This window comes from Pseudophryne corroboree, chromosome 9 (genome assembly GCF_028390025.1).
Source record: "Pseudophryne corroboree isolate aPseCor3 chromosome 9, aPseCor3.hap2, whole genome shotgun sequence".
Lineage (NCBI taxonomy): Eukaryota > Metazoa > Chordata > Amphibia > Anura > Myobatrachidae > Pseudophryne > Pseudophryne corroboree.
The window spans coordinates 239,642,163-239,659,119 of record NC_086452.1 but is presented as its reverse complement, the minus strand read 5'-3'; the positions used below and the strand labels follow the sequence as shown (position 1 = coordinate 239,659,119).

Here is a 16,957-nt window from a genome sequence, read left to right as displayed (position 1 = left end):
GAGCAGCCCCGCCCTTCTGTTGATTCTATATGGTTATCACCACCAACTGTTTTTGCTTTACCCGAAGTCCATTTGTTGCTACTTACATTATCTGTGTAATGTCTGTCTCATTACTCTTATATTTGCTGTCTATTTTTCTTTCTCTCACTTTTTTTTTGTTTGTACCCCTGGTCATGCTCTTCTTACCTCATGTTTTACCCTCCCCCCCCCGATCCCACCCCACCTCTTTAGGGATGCGTTGTTTTAACTCGCTTTGTCTTCGCCAGATGGTGTCTCTTTATTTTCTATGGTATGGCTACGGTTAGGATATGCACTTTTAATGTAGGAGGTATTAACACACCAGCTAAGAGGCGGAAGATATTATCTTACATGAACAAACACTGTATTGATATTGCATGTTTGCAGGAGACGCACCTGGTTCTACAAGAAACAAAAAAATTGCAGATGCTGAATTGGTCCTTATTAGGTGCAGCGTCGCTTAATTCTAAATCATGTGGAGTGGCAATTTTAGCGAGACGATCTCTTCCCATTGAAGTTGTGACAGTAGATGCTGACCCAGATGGCAGATATGTCATTGTACAGGTTAAACTGGGTTGTAAACTTTACCACATATGTAATATATACGCCCCAAATATTTATAAAAAAGCATTCTTCACTTCACTTATGGCTAAATTGTACGACTGCGACATCTCATCTTTAATTCTATGTGGTGACTTTAATTTGGTCTCCTCTCTATATATGGATAAATCCCAACATACCAGTAACTCTAGGCCCCTTCCCAAATTAGGTGTTCCGTTGCTTGCCAAGAAACTTAATCTAGTTGATACCTGGCGAGCTTTAAACCCTACCGAAAAGGAATACTCCTGTCTTTCTATGGCTCATAACACTTGGTCCCGTATTGACTACATCTTGATCGCTTCCCTGCTTTTTCCTAATATCTGCCAAGCCACCATTGAACCGATATCCATATCGGATCATGGAATGGTTTGGACCGAACTGACTTACTCAATGGAAAAATCTTCTCCCCCTTTGTGGAAATTTCCTTCCCATTTAGCGAAATCAGATGGCTTTCAACATAAATGTGATGATGCTTGGGAGAATTTTCGATTAGACAACTCTCCACATGAATCAACTAATCCTTCCATTTTCTGGCAGACTGCTAAGATGGTATTGAGGGGTGAAGTGATTTCCTATTATTCACACCTCAAGAAATCTCTTAATCAGGCATACCTGGACTCACAAACCGCCTTATCCGCATCTTACCAGACTTTTAAACTACATCCCTCCACTGAAAATAAAACAACTTACCTTTTGGCCAAATCTACTTTTAATAATCTTCTGCAGTTGACAGGAGACAAATACAAGTTCAATGTGAGCTATAAGTTTCATCGTTTTGGGAACAAGATGGATAAACTTCTTACTTCACTATTACAGGGAACTAGAAAACCAACAGTGGTCCATCCCCTACAAAATTCGGATGGCTCCCTTTCCATTTCTAATGCACAAACTGCGGCCATTATGTGTGAGTATTATGTATCCTTATATTCTTCCCCAGATCCGAAAGATACTCTTACGTCTCATGATACTTACCCCCCCCCCCCCCCCCCCCAATTCTGGGACTCCTTGCCCTTGCCTCAAGTTCCTAATGAATTAATTTCCTCTTTAACATCTCCCATTACACTCACAGAAATTTTAGGGACTATAAAACGACTTAAACTAGGTAAAGCTCCAGGGCCAGACGGCTACACGAACGAATTTTATAAACAAATGTTCCCTAAGATAGGTTCGACTTTGCAAGCTGTTTTTAACAGAATTCTGACCGAGGGGATCCTTCCAGATAGATTTACAGACGCAGTGATCAAAGTCCTACCTAAATCAGGCCGAAACCTTTCCTTACCGGGCTCATATAGGCCTATATCACTATTAAATGTGGACTTCAAAATTTTTACCTCTATCCTAGCTCAGAGGTTAAAACCAATTATGCCGCTTCTTGTTCACAAGGACCAGACCGGCTTCATAACTGGTCGCCACTCGCTAATTCGAATTCCTCTGATACTTCCCCCTGCTCTCATATTATCTAATGATGCAGAAAAGGCCTTTGACCTTTTACTGTGGCCCTTCCTCTTTAAAACCTTACATAATTTCTGTTTTCCTGATACTTTTATTTCAATTTTACGCATCTTATATTCCTTACCTCCTTCTTCTATTTCCTGTAACGGTCTTCTCTCCTCCCCCTTCGTATTGCAAAGGGGGACGAGACAGGGCTGTCCCCTTTCCCCTCTCCTTTTTGATCTCTCGATTGAACCCCTAGCAATAGCTATACGTAACTCACCTCACATACATGGTATTACCATTGACTCGCAGATTTTGAAAATTGCATTGTTTGCTGACGATACTCTTTTATTCTTAACAAATCCAGAGCAACCATTACCTTCCCTATTACAATTGATATACTCCTTTGGGAAAATAGCCGGTTTCAGGATCAATGTTAATAAATCAGAACTCTTGCTATTGGGTAAACCGTCCCCATCCCTACTCTCTGACCCAGATATTGCTACTTTTAAAGTGACGCATTCCCACTTTAAATATTTAGGTATAAATGTCTGCTCTGATCTATCTAATCTTTACAGAATTAATTATTCCCCCGTTATAGATAATTTAGCCCTCAAATTAGACTCTTGGAAGGACTTGCCTCTGTCTCTTTTAGGAAGACTTGAAGTGATTAAGTGTATTATTTTCCCTAAGCTATTTTATTTTATACAAATGCTCCCTATTTCATTAACCCGTTCTGATACTCTCAAGCTTGAGGCACTCTTTTCGAGGTTTCTTTGGCAAGGTAAAAGACCACAAATAGCCAGACAGAAATTAAAGTCTCCTAAAGCAAATGGCGGCTTTGCAGCTCCTGATGTTCAGGCATATTCCCTAGCAGTGTATTTTCGATATATTGCTGACTGGCTCCATTGCTCATCACAATATATTGATTATGACTTAGAAGTAGCGATATGTTCCCCATACGCTCCAGGGGCACTCCTGCACTTATATCCGACTCGGATACCTGCACCAATAAAAAGCCATATCTTATTCAGAGACACTTTTTCCACATGGTTAACTATTAACAAACTATGTCACCGAGATCCCCGTTTTTCCCACTATATTCCATTATGGGGAAACCCAACATTCCCACCCTCATTGCTTAATGCCACATACTTACTATGGAAAGAGAAGGGTCTCGATTCCTTTCATAAAGTTTTTGATCCTGGAGGAACGCTATACTCCTTTCTGGATCTCTGCCAAAAATTTGACTTATCTCCACGTCATATGTATATGTATTTCCAGGTGCGTCACTTTGTACTCTCCTATGGTACTCGGCACGAAAGGGGAGATCCCAATGACGTGAACTCAGCCTCTCATGCTATTGATGTTCTCCTACGTTCTTTCCAGGTATGTCCATATAAAGTGAAATATGCATACTCTATTTTGCTATCTTGTCTGCCTACTGTACAATGGGATAACTTATTCTCTAAATGGAAAGCTGATATACCTACCTTGTCAGACATTGCTGATCTTACACATCCTTGTGAGAGATCCCTAAAATTTTTATCCTCAGCGTATTTTCAAGAAGTTCACTTGAGATTTCTGCACAGAGCGTACATCTCTCCCTCTCAATGAGCTCATATGGTTCCCTCAGAATCTGGCGAATGTCACAAATGTGGGAAGTCCTCAGCAACAATTAAACATTGTGTGTGGAAGTGTAGAAAAATTTAGCGTTTTTGGTGTAAACGTCTCGCTTATATTAACAGATTACTATCTTTGCATGTACCCCCGGATCAGTTGGCCTGTCTTGCTTTAAACTTTGCAAACTGGCAGATTGCTCAGAAACATTTTTCTATTCTTAGTGTAATTCTTACGCTTGGCAGAAAATGTATACTGATTAAATGGGTTAAACGTTCTGCCCCCTCCATTACTGAAGTTCAACAAAAACTATTGCAATTGATGTACTATGATAGAAAAACAGTGTTAATATCGCCCTCTTTTAGCACACAGAAATTTTGCCTCAAATGGAGCCCTGTCCTAGATACTCTACCTTCCTCTACCAAGCAGCATATCTTAAATACTCTTGACTGCTCTTTGACGACCTATGAGTCATATGCATATGATTAATGATCTCACTGCTATCCTTTATAAGTATGTATTTAACTGATACCCTCTATCTGGCACTCTAGTAAGGTATATTGAGTGTTATGGGCTGGTCCCATCACTCATCTTCATCCCGGCCTCACCCCACTCACCCTTCTTTTCCTCTTCTGTTTCCCCATGTCCCACTACTATTTTATTTTGCTGTCCTCTTTCTGCCTCTTCGATTTTTCTCTTTATTGGTTGATATGGTATGGGTGTACTGGTTATACAATGCTAACTGTATAGGTATGGGTCTGACACCCCTTTCTTACCTTGGTATATCTGTAGTTAGGTACAGATTTCAGCCGGTGTGCTTTGATATGATTTTACATTTAGGGTTTTTCCAGCTATTTTAAGATTTGAAGTGTATCATAGATATTCTTTATACCAAGATGCCTTCGTATTAAATTGATCTACCCTATACTGTATTAGAATTTATATACTTACTATGTTCAGTATTGCCATGCACTTGTCATTGTTTGATTATTTTTTCTGTTTATTTCTGTATGACTGAAAAAAACTTTCAATAAAAATAATTGTTAAAAAAGAAAAAAAAAATCAAAAAGGGTATCTGACACTCTGGATAGGTGTCCCCAAATACTGATTTATCTCAATCAGGAAAGTACACGAGCCCACTGGAATCAATTGAGATAACAGTCAAAATATGAAATGAAAAGAAATAAAATAAAAGTCACTGATTCCATATAAGTCTCTTATCTGGTCTCCTCCTGAGTCTTCCAAACAGTGCAAAATGGCCAATGATAATAAACTTGTAACTGGTCGTCCCACTTCTTATCAGTTCTCTGTCAGTGTCCTCAATTCATTCACATGGAAGACAAATGGTGGAGAACCATAGTGCAGACGTACATAAATTTTATTGGTACAAGTTCACAATGTACTTCTATTTTTTGTTACAGCGCCATGTCACTTCCGGCGGAAATGGAAGTTATGTCGTGCATTCCAATAGGTGGAACGCACGAAAAATATGATGCCATTCTCCTATTAAGGGACGGTTTTTTATATTTTTAATTGGTTTCAATGTATTATTAACTTAAGTACATAAGATCTTTGTATTTGAAATTTATATATATTGAAGACTCGCATGTTTTATGTATTGTAAAGTACGACCATGCCCCCTGTAACAGGAAGTGGGTGTGTTTACTGCTGTCCTTAAATATCTGGTTTTTCCAAACATGTGTACACCTTGATAAAGACCGTATAGGTTGAAACGTGTTGGTGTTGATGGCTGCTCAGGACCTGGTGAAGGTAAAGCTTAATAGGGGAAGCTTTATAATTACCCCTATATGTGTGATACTGTGCCTTCCATCTGAAGGTCATTTGGGGTATGCATGCTAAACTTTTACATTGTGAACTTGTACCAAGAAAATTTCTCCACCACTTGTCTTCCATGTGAATAATTGAGGGCACTGACAGAGAACTGATAAGAAGTGGGACGACCAGTTGCAAGTTTATTATCATTGGCCATTTTGCACTGTTTGAAAGACTCAGGAGTAGACCAGATAAGAGACTTATATGGAATCAGTGACTTTTATTTTATTTCATTTCATTTCATTTTTTGACTGTTATCTCAATTGATTCCAGTGGGATCGTGTACTTTCCTGATTGAGATAAATCAGTATTTGGGGACACCTATCCAGAGTGTCAGATACCTTTTTTGATTAGTGCACAGGAACTATTTCTTTGTTTGTTCTGTCATTTCAGTGATTAGCGTTAGTCACTTTAAGTTCCAGCAGACTGTTTATAAAGTGAGGCGTGCATGTGGTTGAATCTTTTGCTTTTCTACACATTATTTCACCATTTACTACCTGCTGGTTATGCTGGGGTATAGGGAGAAATGAAGACTCCTTGTTAATTCTGTTTTTGATATAGTAAAAGGTAAAAAAGATTAAGGAGAAACAGACCAGTTAGATGTAGATTTAAGTAGTCTCATGGAGAAACTTGAGAAAGTTCTCATTAAGGAAAGTAAGACCTGGTGGGAGATAGCTACACTTGAGAGATATGTAGCGGATGAATTGATCCCAAAGGGTTTTAGGATTAATAAACCATATACCTTTAAGACAGAGAATTATAGTTTTGAAGGGGAATGGCGTATTATTCTGAACAAATGTTCTCTGTCATTGATGGAACTCATCATTAATGAACAGAAGCAAGATCTGATTAGAACAGAGAAAACAATGAATTAACGGCATTAATAGAACCTTTTAGAGAATTAAGGGAGTGTAAAGATTTAGGGAAAGAACTTGAATCTAAAATTGTTAAAAAAGAAAAAGAACTGATTATAAGGAAACATAATAAAAATAATAGGGATACGAAGGAAAATTAACAAAAAGTATTAGATGATGGAGATAGTATAATAACTATAGACCAGGATGAGTATAATACCCCCAATTATTGTCCAGTCCATACACCCCTCCTTAATGGTAGGGTAAACACACCACATCAAAATAAAAAATAAAAAATACATTTTAGGAATCCAGGACAAAGATTTATATATGGGGAAAGACGAAGAAAAAGGAATAATGATGTTATGCACACCAGTGCCTGCAGGAAAGTACTGGTGTCAGAACTGTTATGCACTCCAGTGTCTGCAGGAATGTACTGGTGTTTGAACTGTTATGCAAAACAAATGGACTCACAGACAAACTGGGGAATATGACATAACGTACACAGAAGGTGATAGGGTAACAAAATACACACAAAGTGAACAGAGAAGCCCAGAGGCTAAGGAACTGGGTATCTCCCTTGTATTAGAACTGCTAGGATGGAAAAAGCAAGATGTTGTGTTTTAATACGTAGAGAACCCGAAATGCTGTTGCTAAGGGCAACAGCAAAACCCTAAAGGGTTACCAACGGGTGTGGCAGTAAACTCCTTGGTCAGAGATGGAATGATAGACACAAGGAGAGTCTCCACAATCCTAATTCTCACTTGCCGTGCACAGGTTTTAGCTTACTGCCACTAAACTGACCCCTGACACCTAGCACAGTGAGACAGGATTAGACAGGCAAGTCTTAGAATACAGCCGCAAACTTGCTAAGTTCACAGAGTAGTAACAGAACCCCAGCAAGCTAAACGACTGACTCCAGTCTTACTGCTAGGTCTGGATTGGCAGAGTGTAATACCAAATCCCCAGGCCTATTTGCAGTAAGCAACAAACAAATACAAAGCTACACAGTACTGGCTAACTTTCATGAACTGACTAACCAACAAAGATTCAGCAGCATCTGCTTACTCTGAAAAGAGGCCTTATAAAGCAGGTGCTGTCCACGCCCCACTCAGACCTCACAGACTGTGAGCACAAAAACCAGCACCGGATCCCCTGCCGTGCACAGAGCCTATAACCACTGCACAGCAAAAGACCCGAACCGGAGTATCAGCTGCGCTCAGGTTACTCCAATAGCACTTGTCTCCCGGTTGCCATGACGACGTGGCAGCACAGGGCAGGAGACCCTAACAGTACCCCCCCTCTGACGAGGGGTCAAAGAACCCCTACCACCGGGTTTATCTGGGAACTGCGAGAAGAAAGAGCGTATCAGTCTGGGGGCATGAAGATCACAACTGCGCACCCACGACCGCTCCTCCGGGCCATACCCCTTCCAGTGCACCAAAAATGACAGCCGACCCCGAACCACCTTGGAGTCAAGAATCCTTTCAACAACAAACTCCCTCTGTCCACGTATCAGAAGAGGGGAAGGTCTTCCACTGGAAGAAGGATTACTAATCGCCCGTTTTAAAAGGGAACAATGAAATGTTTTATTGATACCCAAAGAACGGGGCAGATCTAACTGAAATGCCACCGGATTGATAACCCTGGTGATCTTATAAGGGCCGATGAACCGGGGGCCTAACTTATGAGATGGCTGTCTCAACTTCAAATTCTTGGTAGACAACCAGACGAAGTCTCCTAATTTGAAGCTGCAGGGTCTTTTCCGCTTATCAAAAACCCTTTTGGTCACTAATGACACAGACACAAGGGCTTTCTTCACTTTCCGCCAAATACCTCTAAGGACCGAAACCACAGAGGAACCACCAGGCGTGGAGTCCAGGGGGGTCAAAAGAATTGGCCTTAGGATGATGCCCATACACACAAAGGAAGGGAGAGATCCCTGTAGCAGAGTGAGCCGCGTTGTTATAGGCAAACTCCGCCATGGACAGATGAGCAACCCAGTCAGTCTGACACTTGGAGACATAACACCTGAGGAACTGCTCCAAGGACTGGTTCACCCTTTCAGTCTGCCCATTAGACTGCGGATGGTAGCCTGACGACAAGCTGACAGAAATCTGGAGATCGGAACAAAATGCCCTCCAGAATTTGGCCACAAACTGGGATCCGCGGTCAGAGACCACATCAAGTGGCAACCCGTGGAGACGCACAACATGCAGCATAAATAATTCAGACAGGCGTCTGGCTGATGGCAGCCCAACCAGTGGAACGAAGTGCGCCATCTTCGAAAACCTGTCAACGACAACCCAGATGGCTGTCATCCCCGAGGATTTGGGCAAGTCCACCACAAAATCCATTGAAATGTGGGTCCATGGCTTAGATGGGATAGAGAGTGGATGTAATGGGCCAACAGGAACCCCTCTAGGAGTCTTATTTCGGGCACAGATGTCACATGCCCGAACCCACTGATCCACATCCTTAGCCACCGAGGGCCACCACACCGCCCTAGATAGCAACTCCCGAGTTCTGGCAATACCCGGGTGACCTGCCGACTTCTTGGCATGGAATTCCAGGAACACTCGCTGTCTTAACCTAGGAGGCACAAACAAAAGACCTACCGGAAGGTCTGGAGGAGCCTGCTCCTGTGCTCTAAGGACTAATGATAAGAGGTCCTGGGTAATGCCCACTTTAATACATGATGGGGAAACAATGGGCAACGGCTCCTCGGTGGTCTCCTGGATTGGAGCAAAACTCCGCGAGAGCGCATCAGCCTTGATGTTTTTTGACCCAGGGCGATATGTTATCAAAAAATTAAAGCGAGCAAAAAACAAAGCCCATCGTGCCTGCCTGGCATTGAGACGCTTCGCTGACTCTAAATATGCCAGATTCTTATGGTCAGTGAGAATTGAGACCACAAACTTAGCCCCCTCAAGCCAGTGTCTCCACTCCTCGAGTGCATCCTTAATAGCCAACAATTCCCGGTTACCCACGTCATAATTCATCTCGGCAGGCGAAAATTTACGGGAAAAGTAAGCACAGGGATGAAGGCGATTATCAGACACTCCCATCTGAGAAAGCACTGCCCCAATACCCATCTCAGAGGCATCCACCTCCACCACAAAAGGACGCTCTGGATCTGGGTGTCGCAGCACCTTGGCCGAAACAAATGCCCTTTTGAGACGGGCAAAAGCCGCTTTAGCCTCACAAGACCAGTGAGCAACATCCGCCCCTTTCTTAGTGAGTGCCACCAAGGGCGCCACTATAGACGAAAATCCAGCGATAAATCGTCTATAAAAATTCGCAAAGCCCAGGAAACGCTGAAGCGCCTTCAAACTAGTGGGCTGCACCCAATCCAGGACTGCCTGTACCTTGGAACCCTCCATTTGGAAACCTTCTGGGGAGATTATATATCCTAGAAATGCGATTTGCTGAACTTCAAATTCGCACTTCTCCAGCTTCGCCCCAAGCCGGTGGTCTCTGAGTTTCTGGAGGACTAAGCGTACATGCTTCCGATGTTCCTCCAGGGAATGGGAGAAGATTAGGATGTCATCTAAGTATACAACTAAGAATCTATCCAAATATTCCCTGAGCACATCATTCATGAAATCCTGGAAGACTGCCGGGGCATTACAGAGCCCAAAAGGCATCACCAAATATTCATAATGCAATACAAAAATAGGAGATCTACAACCCTGGGCGCTCTTAAATAAATGTTTATGAAATACGTTCCTTCTCCTTATTATGAGATGCCTTCGTGTTGTTCTTTTTACTTTGCTCTGTACTTCATTCCACTCAAGATGGTACGGTGTAAAATCGGAGTTTGGGATATGAAGAAAGAGAGAGAAAGAAAATATATAGTGTAATACAGTCTTTATACAGATTTCTGTGTATATGGAAACGGGGTTCAATAGATGGAGCGTACCACACTCACTATAGACATGGGGGAGGTCAAACTCATAAAGGTATCTTTAACCAGAAAAAGGTAGGCGTACCCTACTCACACGGTCACTGGAGTTCAGGAAGCACATCAAGGTATCTTTAGTGTTTATCCCCTTGTGTTTCCTCCAAATGTCCCAGTACCAATATTAGGCTCATTCATAGGGAAAAAATAAATAAAAACATCCAATGTGTGGTATTGCCAAGAAAATAATGTTACAATTAAAGAACAAAATGTCCTAGAAGTTAATGCGTACTTATGGTCAAGTATGAATTAGCCACTGTATAACGGCAGTACCAAACGTATCCGACTTACTAGAAATCGGGAAAGGAAAAGCACATCAAGGTATCTTTACAGTTTCTTTAGATTATAATCACAATCTGCGTACCCCAACTCACAGTGTTGTTTTCTGTTATAAACACATCATGGTATCTTTTCCCTTGGAGCCTTCATCCAAAGGGTTATTCAATAATTTTCCAAGAAAAATATGTCCACCAGTCGAATAAAAATGACAAAGTTTTATTGTACAAAAATGGGTCCCACAGTCTGGGAGAATCCAACAGTTTAAAATACAAGATGCAATCCGAGACAGTTCCACAATTGAAAAAGATTGCAACAGAGAAAATTTTTTTTAGATAAAATGAATTAAAAATTAAAATCCTAGTGAAAAAAGTACCACACAGACCCCAGCTGGTCACTGGAAAAGTTAGAAAGCAATACCAATGGTGGAAAAAGAGGGGTTGCCTTCTTACCAGAATCAGCGAAGATGTATGGGGGTAGTGTGGAGAAAAAACTGGCTGTTCACACTCCTTCTGTTGTCAATGCATTTCGGTCACCAGCTGACCTTTATCAAGACATGGGTGGAGTGTGAAACACCCAGTATTTAAACTATGAACAGCCAATCAACATACACAGGAAATGACTTCATGCTAATATGATTATATAACATACAAACTCTTCCTTTTTGTATAATTTCACATAGATTATCCAGTTTAATATTCTCACTTAATAGATTCTTATATATCAAGTATTATTTAATTGTTATTACTACAATTACAACATCTGGTAACATAAACGAGGCCCGTTGTCATGGCTACATCCGGTGTGAATGAGAAGCATCAAACTTGATTCTCAAACAATATATAAACTTGTCATATACCAAAAGTCTTATAAATTTGAGAGTCCGTGGTTTAGGGGGAATGTAACTGAGGTCTTATCCATTCAGCTGAAATATCGGGTAACCATAGCAATGTATGTCCGGAAGTGACGTTTTAGGTCTAGTGGAGTTGTCATGGTTACTATCACTCCACGATCCAGGCGCCGTCTTGCCGTTGTGCGTGTAACGCCTTCAATTCGGCTGACGTTACCCGGAAATGACGTACCGGATATACTTGCGTGTCACCTCTGGCAATGGTGGAACGCGAGCAGGACTTCCTGAATCCACGGGCCTGTATATGGTGACGTGTTTTCACTCGTCCGGATATTGTAGCCATGGCAACGTCTCACTGTTCATGCTTCAACCAACGGTTTACTCCATCACATATAACACAAAAAAAACAGTATATATTAGTATCGTCTTATGCATACAATTATATTTAAGTGGTTATTGATACAAAGAATGGATTACAGGAACCATTTTAACTCGAAGTCGCTATTTAATCCATTTGGACTTAGAGTTTTGTGTTTATAAATATAGCTCATTTCAGTTCTAGCTAATTGTTTTGCCACATCCCTGTTTCTCATATTTTCCCTTATGGCTTTTAATCCATAAAAGCCAGAAATTTTGGAGATTGCACAATTATGTTCCCTTTTAAAATGAGCAGAGAGGGCATGAGTCTCCACGCCCTTTTTAATATTACGTAGGTGCTCACCTAGGCGTACCTTTAGTGGGCGTGAGGTTCTTCCAATATAATACATGTTGCATTCACATTTGATTGCATACACTACATTCTTAGTGTTGCATGTTATAAATTCTTTTATTTTCACTTCTACCCCATTGATGTCAATCTTTTCAATTTTTTTGCAACCACCCCCCCCAATATTTCTACATCCGATACAATTACTACATCGAAAAAAACCAATCGACTTAATGGTTGAAATTTGTGGTGTGGGCGCATACATACTCGATACAAGGGTTGATTTTAGGTTGGGAGCCTTTCGATAAATACATTTAGGCTTATCTGGCAATAGTGGTCCCAGAACGGTGTCTTTCTTTAAAATATGCCAGTGTTTACGTAACACCTTTTCTACCTCCTTGTGTTCCTTAGAGTATTGCGTAATAAATGCAAATTCGTATTCATTATTAGATTTGTTACCCATTTGATTGCTTTGTGAAGTGGTAGGTTTTACTGTATTTGCCGACTCTAGAGCTTTTATAATTTTATTTTTATTATATCCACTAGCGAGGAATTGGTTGCTCATTTCCTCTGCTTGTGTTGAGAACACTGAATCTATAGAGCAATTCCTCCTCAAACGTTTAAACTGTCCATTTGGTATGGAATTTATCCAGTTGTCATGGTGGCAACTGGAAGGTGGAATATAGCCTCCAGAGTCTGTTGGTTTAGTGTAATTTTTGAATTGGATGTTCCCTTCCTCCACATAGACTGTAACGTCAAGAAAATTAATTTTAGTCTCCTGTATGTCAAAGGTTAATATTATTCCCTTGTTATTTTCATTTAGAGACTTGCAAAAAGAATCAAGCATTTCTCTTCCGCCTTTCCACACAAAAAATATGTCATCTATATATCTTGCGTAGGACACCAGGCTCGCTCCAAGGGGATTGTTGGCCCAGATGGTATTGAGCTCCCACAACCCCAAAAATAAATTTGCATAGCTTGGAGCGAACCTGGTGCCCATGGCGGTGCCCCTCCTTTGCAGGAAGTAGTCATCTTTGAAGAGAAAAAAATTATTTTGCAAAATAAACATAATACCCTCAATTAGGAATTCTTTCAAATTTTTATCCGTTTCTGATAGGTCAAGGAAGTGTCTTACCGCCTCCACACCATCACTGTGTTCAATGATGGTGTAGAGGGAACCGACATCCGCCGTGACCAACAGAAAACCGTCTTGCCATTTGATGGTTTTGACAAGCTTTAAGAAATCCCCAGTGTCTTTAAGATGTGACCAGTTTAAAAGTACCATAGGCTGTAGGTAAAAGTCTATAAATCTCGATAGATTTGCGGAAATAGAGGAGACACCAGAAATTATTGGTCTTCCTGGGGGATTTTCCATGCACTTGTGCACCTTAGGTAAGATGTATAATACCGGTGTTCTAGGGTCTTCATTAATTAGGAATTTAGCTTCCTTTTCGGTGATGATGTTTTTTTCCACTGACTGTTTTACCCAGGTGACGAGTTTTTCTTGTATTTGTTCTGATGGATCTTTTCTCAATCTTATGTATGTATTGGAGTCAGAAAGCTGACGCATTATTTCAGCTTCTTACTTCTGACAATCTAAGATGACAATCCCCCCCCCCTTATCTGAGGGTTTTATAATTATGTCCTTATTTTGTTTGAGATCTTTCATGGCTTGTTTTTCTTTTTTGGTTAAGTTGGAAAATTTATAATTGCGTTCCAACTTATTTAAATCATCAAGAACTACAGTACTGAACGTCTCTACCAGAGGGCCCTTACAATGTTGGGGAAAAAAGATCGATTTCGGTCGAAAAGGTGTACCTGAAGTTGTTTCCATTTGGGCTCCACTAGACTCATTTTGATTATGAAAAAATTTTTTTAGAGCTAATTTACGGACAAATTTTTGAACGTCAATAAATATATCAAATGAATCAATCTGATTGGTCGGAGCATATTTTAAACCTCTTTGTAACAGGGATTTTTCATCCTGAGTGAGGATATGTGAGCTCAAATTGAAGATCTTAATCGTGGGGATTTTAATTATTTCCTCCTTTTGTGTCCCAATAATTGGTTTTATCTTTGGTTTTTTTACATGTTTAGTATTACGTATCCTCTTTTTAGGGCGACCTGCCCTTTTTCCCCTAGGTCGTGATTGATATTCTACCTGTAATGGATGTGGCGTTTTGGATCCTCTAAAAAAGACCTCTGTCTGTTTCCCCTATAAGGGGTATATAGACGGACCTCCTCTTCCTCCCGTATTGGTGAATATCTATTATGTGTAATCAACTGATTATCCCCCTCCCTTTTTCCTCTAGTTCTGGCTTCTTCCCTCCTTTCATATTGGGAAGCCCTCCATTCGGGTATAGGATATCCATATTTATCCCTATTTGAATATCCTCGATTATGGTTATCTATTTCTCTCCAATTGGATACTTGTTTATTTGGTGGTCCCCTAGGATACACTCTGTTATTGGTTCGTCTATTCCTATCCTGTTTGAAGTTCCCTGAATAATTATTTAGTCTATAATCATTGGGATTACTGGAATTTCTATCTGGAGTTTTTGTTTCACTTGTTGGGGGTCTTGAAGCTCTTCTGGATTTTGACTGGGAGATTATTGGTTCTTCCTTATCCCTATTAAACTTTTTAACTTTCTTTTGGATGAGTAATTTCTCTGTTCTTTTTAATTTGGATTCTATAGAGCCCTCCATTTCTTTATAATCTTCCAGATTGGAATAAGGTTGTACTAGGGATTTATATTCCTTAATTTCCTCGTCCATTTTATTAAGTTCTCTTTTCCTTTCTTGGATGATTAATTCCATCAAGGAAAATGAACAATTTTTGATGATATCATCCCATTGATTCTTAAAGTTTTCATTTTCAGTGGAAAAGGTAGATGTTTTATTAATTTTTAGACCTCTAGGGATTAATTTGTGGGCGAGGTATCTTTCTAAGGTTACCACCTCCCACCACAGTTTGCTTTCTTTTGTCAGAATACCTTCTAGTTTGTACATCATACCTTCTAAATCCCCATCAATTAATTCAATTGTTTCTGCATTCCCTTTAAATATTCTATCCATTGTGGACAGTCTTTGCTCCCTTAAGGAAAACATGATAGATCTGAAGGATAATTTTTTAAAAGCTGCCTGTGACAAGAATCTTCCTTTGGTGACAAATATAAACAAGAAAAAGAAGAAAGAGTAGAAGATTTTTTACACTGGCGCTAAAATGAGACTGCCCTAGATATTAACCTCCCAAAGGTGTCACCAAAACACCTAGAAAATACAATATGCAATACAAAAATAGGAGATCTACAACCCTGGGCGCTCTTAAATAAATGTTTATGAAATACGTTCCTTCTCCTTATTATGAGATGCCTTCGTGTTGTTCTTTTTACTTTGCTCTGTACTTCATTCCACTCAAGATGGTACGGTGTAAAATCGGAGTTTGGGATATGAAGAAAGAGAGAGAAAGAAAATATATAGTGTAATACAGTCTTTATACAGATTTCTGTGTATATGGAAATGGGGTTCAATAGATGGAGCGTACCACACTCACTATAGACATGGGGGAGGTCAAACTCATAAAGGTATCTTTAACCAGAAAAAGGTAGGCGTACCCTACTCACACGGTCACTGGAGTTCAGGAAGCACATCAAGGTATCTTTAGTGTTTATCCCCTTGTGTTTCCTCCAAATGTCCCAGTACCAATATTAGGCTCATTCATAGGGAAAAAATAAATAAAAACATCCAATGTGTGGTATTGCCAAGAAAATAATGTTACAATTAAAGAACAAAATGTCCTAGAAGTTAATGCGTACTTATGGTCAAGTATGAATTAGCCACTGTATAACGGCAGTACCAAACGTACCCGACTTACTAGAAATCGGGAAAGGAAAAGCACATCAAGGTATCTTTACAGTTTCTTTAGATTATAATCACAATCTGCGTACCCCAACTCACAGTGTTGTTTTCTGTTATAAACACATCATGGTATCTTTTCCCTTGGAGCCTTCATCCAAAGGGTTATTCAATAATTTTCCAAGAAAAATATGTCCACCAGTCGAATAAAAATGACAAAGTTGTATTGTACAAAAATGGGTCCCACAGTCTGGGAGAATCCAACAGTTTAAAATACAAGATGCAATCCGAGACAGTTCCACAATTGAAAAAGATTGCAACAGAGAAAAATTTTTTTAGATAAAATGAATTAAAAATTAAAATCCTAGTGAAAAAAGTACCACACAGACCCCAGCTGGTCACTGGAAAAGTTAGAAAGCAATACCAATGGTGGAAAAAGAGGGGTTGCCTTCTTACCAGAATCAGCGAAGATGTATGGGGGTAGTGTGGAGAAAAAACTGGCTGTTCACACTCCTTCTGTTGTCAATGCATTTCGGTCACCAGCTGACCTTTATCAAGACATGGGTGGAGTGTGAAACACCCAGTATTTAAACTATGAACAGCCAATCAACATACACAGGAAATGACTTCATGCTAATATGATTATATAACATACAAACTCTTCCTTTTTGTATAATTTCACATAGATTATCCAGTTTAATATTCTCACTTAATAGATTCTTATATATCAAGTATTATTTAATTGTTATTACTACAATTACAACATCTGGTAACATAAACGAGGCCCGTTGTCATGGCTACATCCGGTGTGAATGAGAAGCATCAAACTTGATTCTCAAACAATATATAAACTTGTCATATACCAAAAGTCTTATAAATTTGAGAGTCCGTGGTTTAGGGGGAATGTAACTGAGGTCTTATCCATTCAGCTGAAATATCGGGTAACCATA

At 40.0% G+C, this 16,957-nt stretch overlaps 1 protein-coding gene across 1 annotated transcript in view; it reads left to right on the top strand.

Annotated features, from left to right (window-relative positions):
* Positions 1–16,957, top strand: part of LOC134958796 (uncharacterized) — a 131,095-nt gene that overhangs the window by 93,987 nt on the left and 20,151 nt on the right. Inside the window, exon 4 of the mRNA XM_063941520.1 lies at positions 3,337–3,441. Coding sequence (XP_063797590.1) covers positions 3,337–3,441 — 105 coding nt within the window. The remainder of the gene's footprint in view (positions 1–3,336; positions 3,442–16,957) is intronic.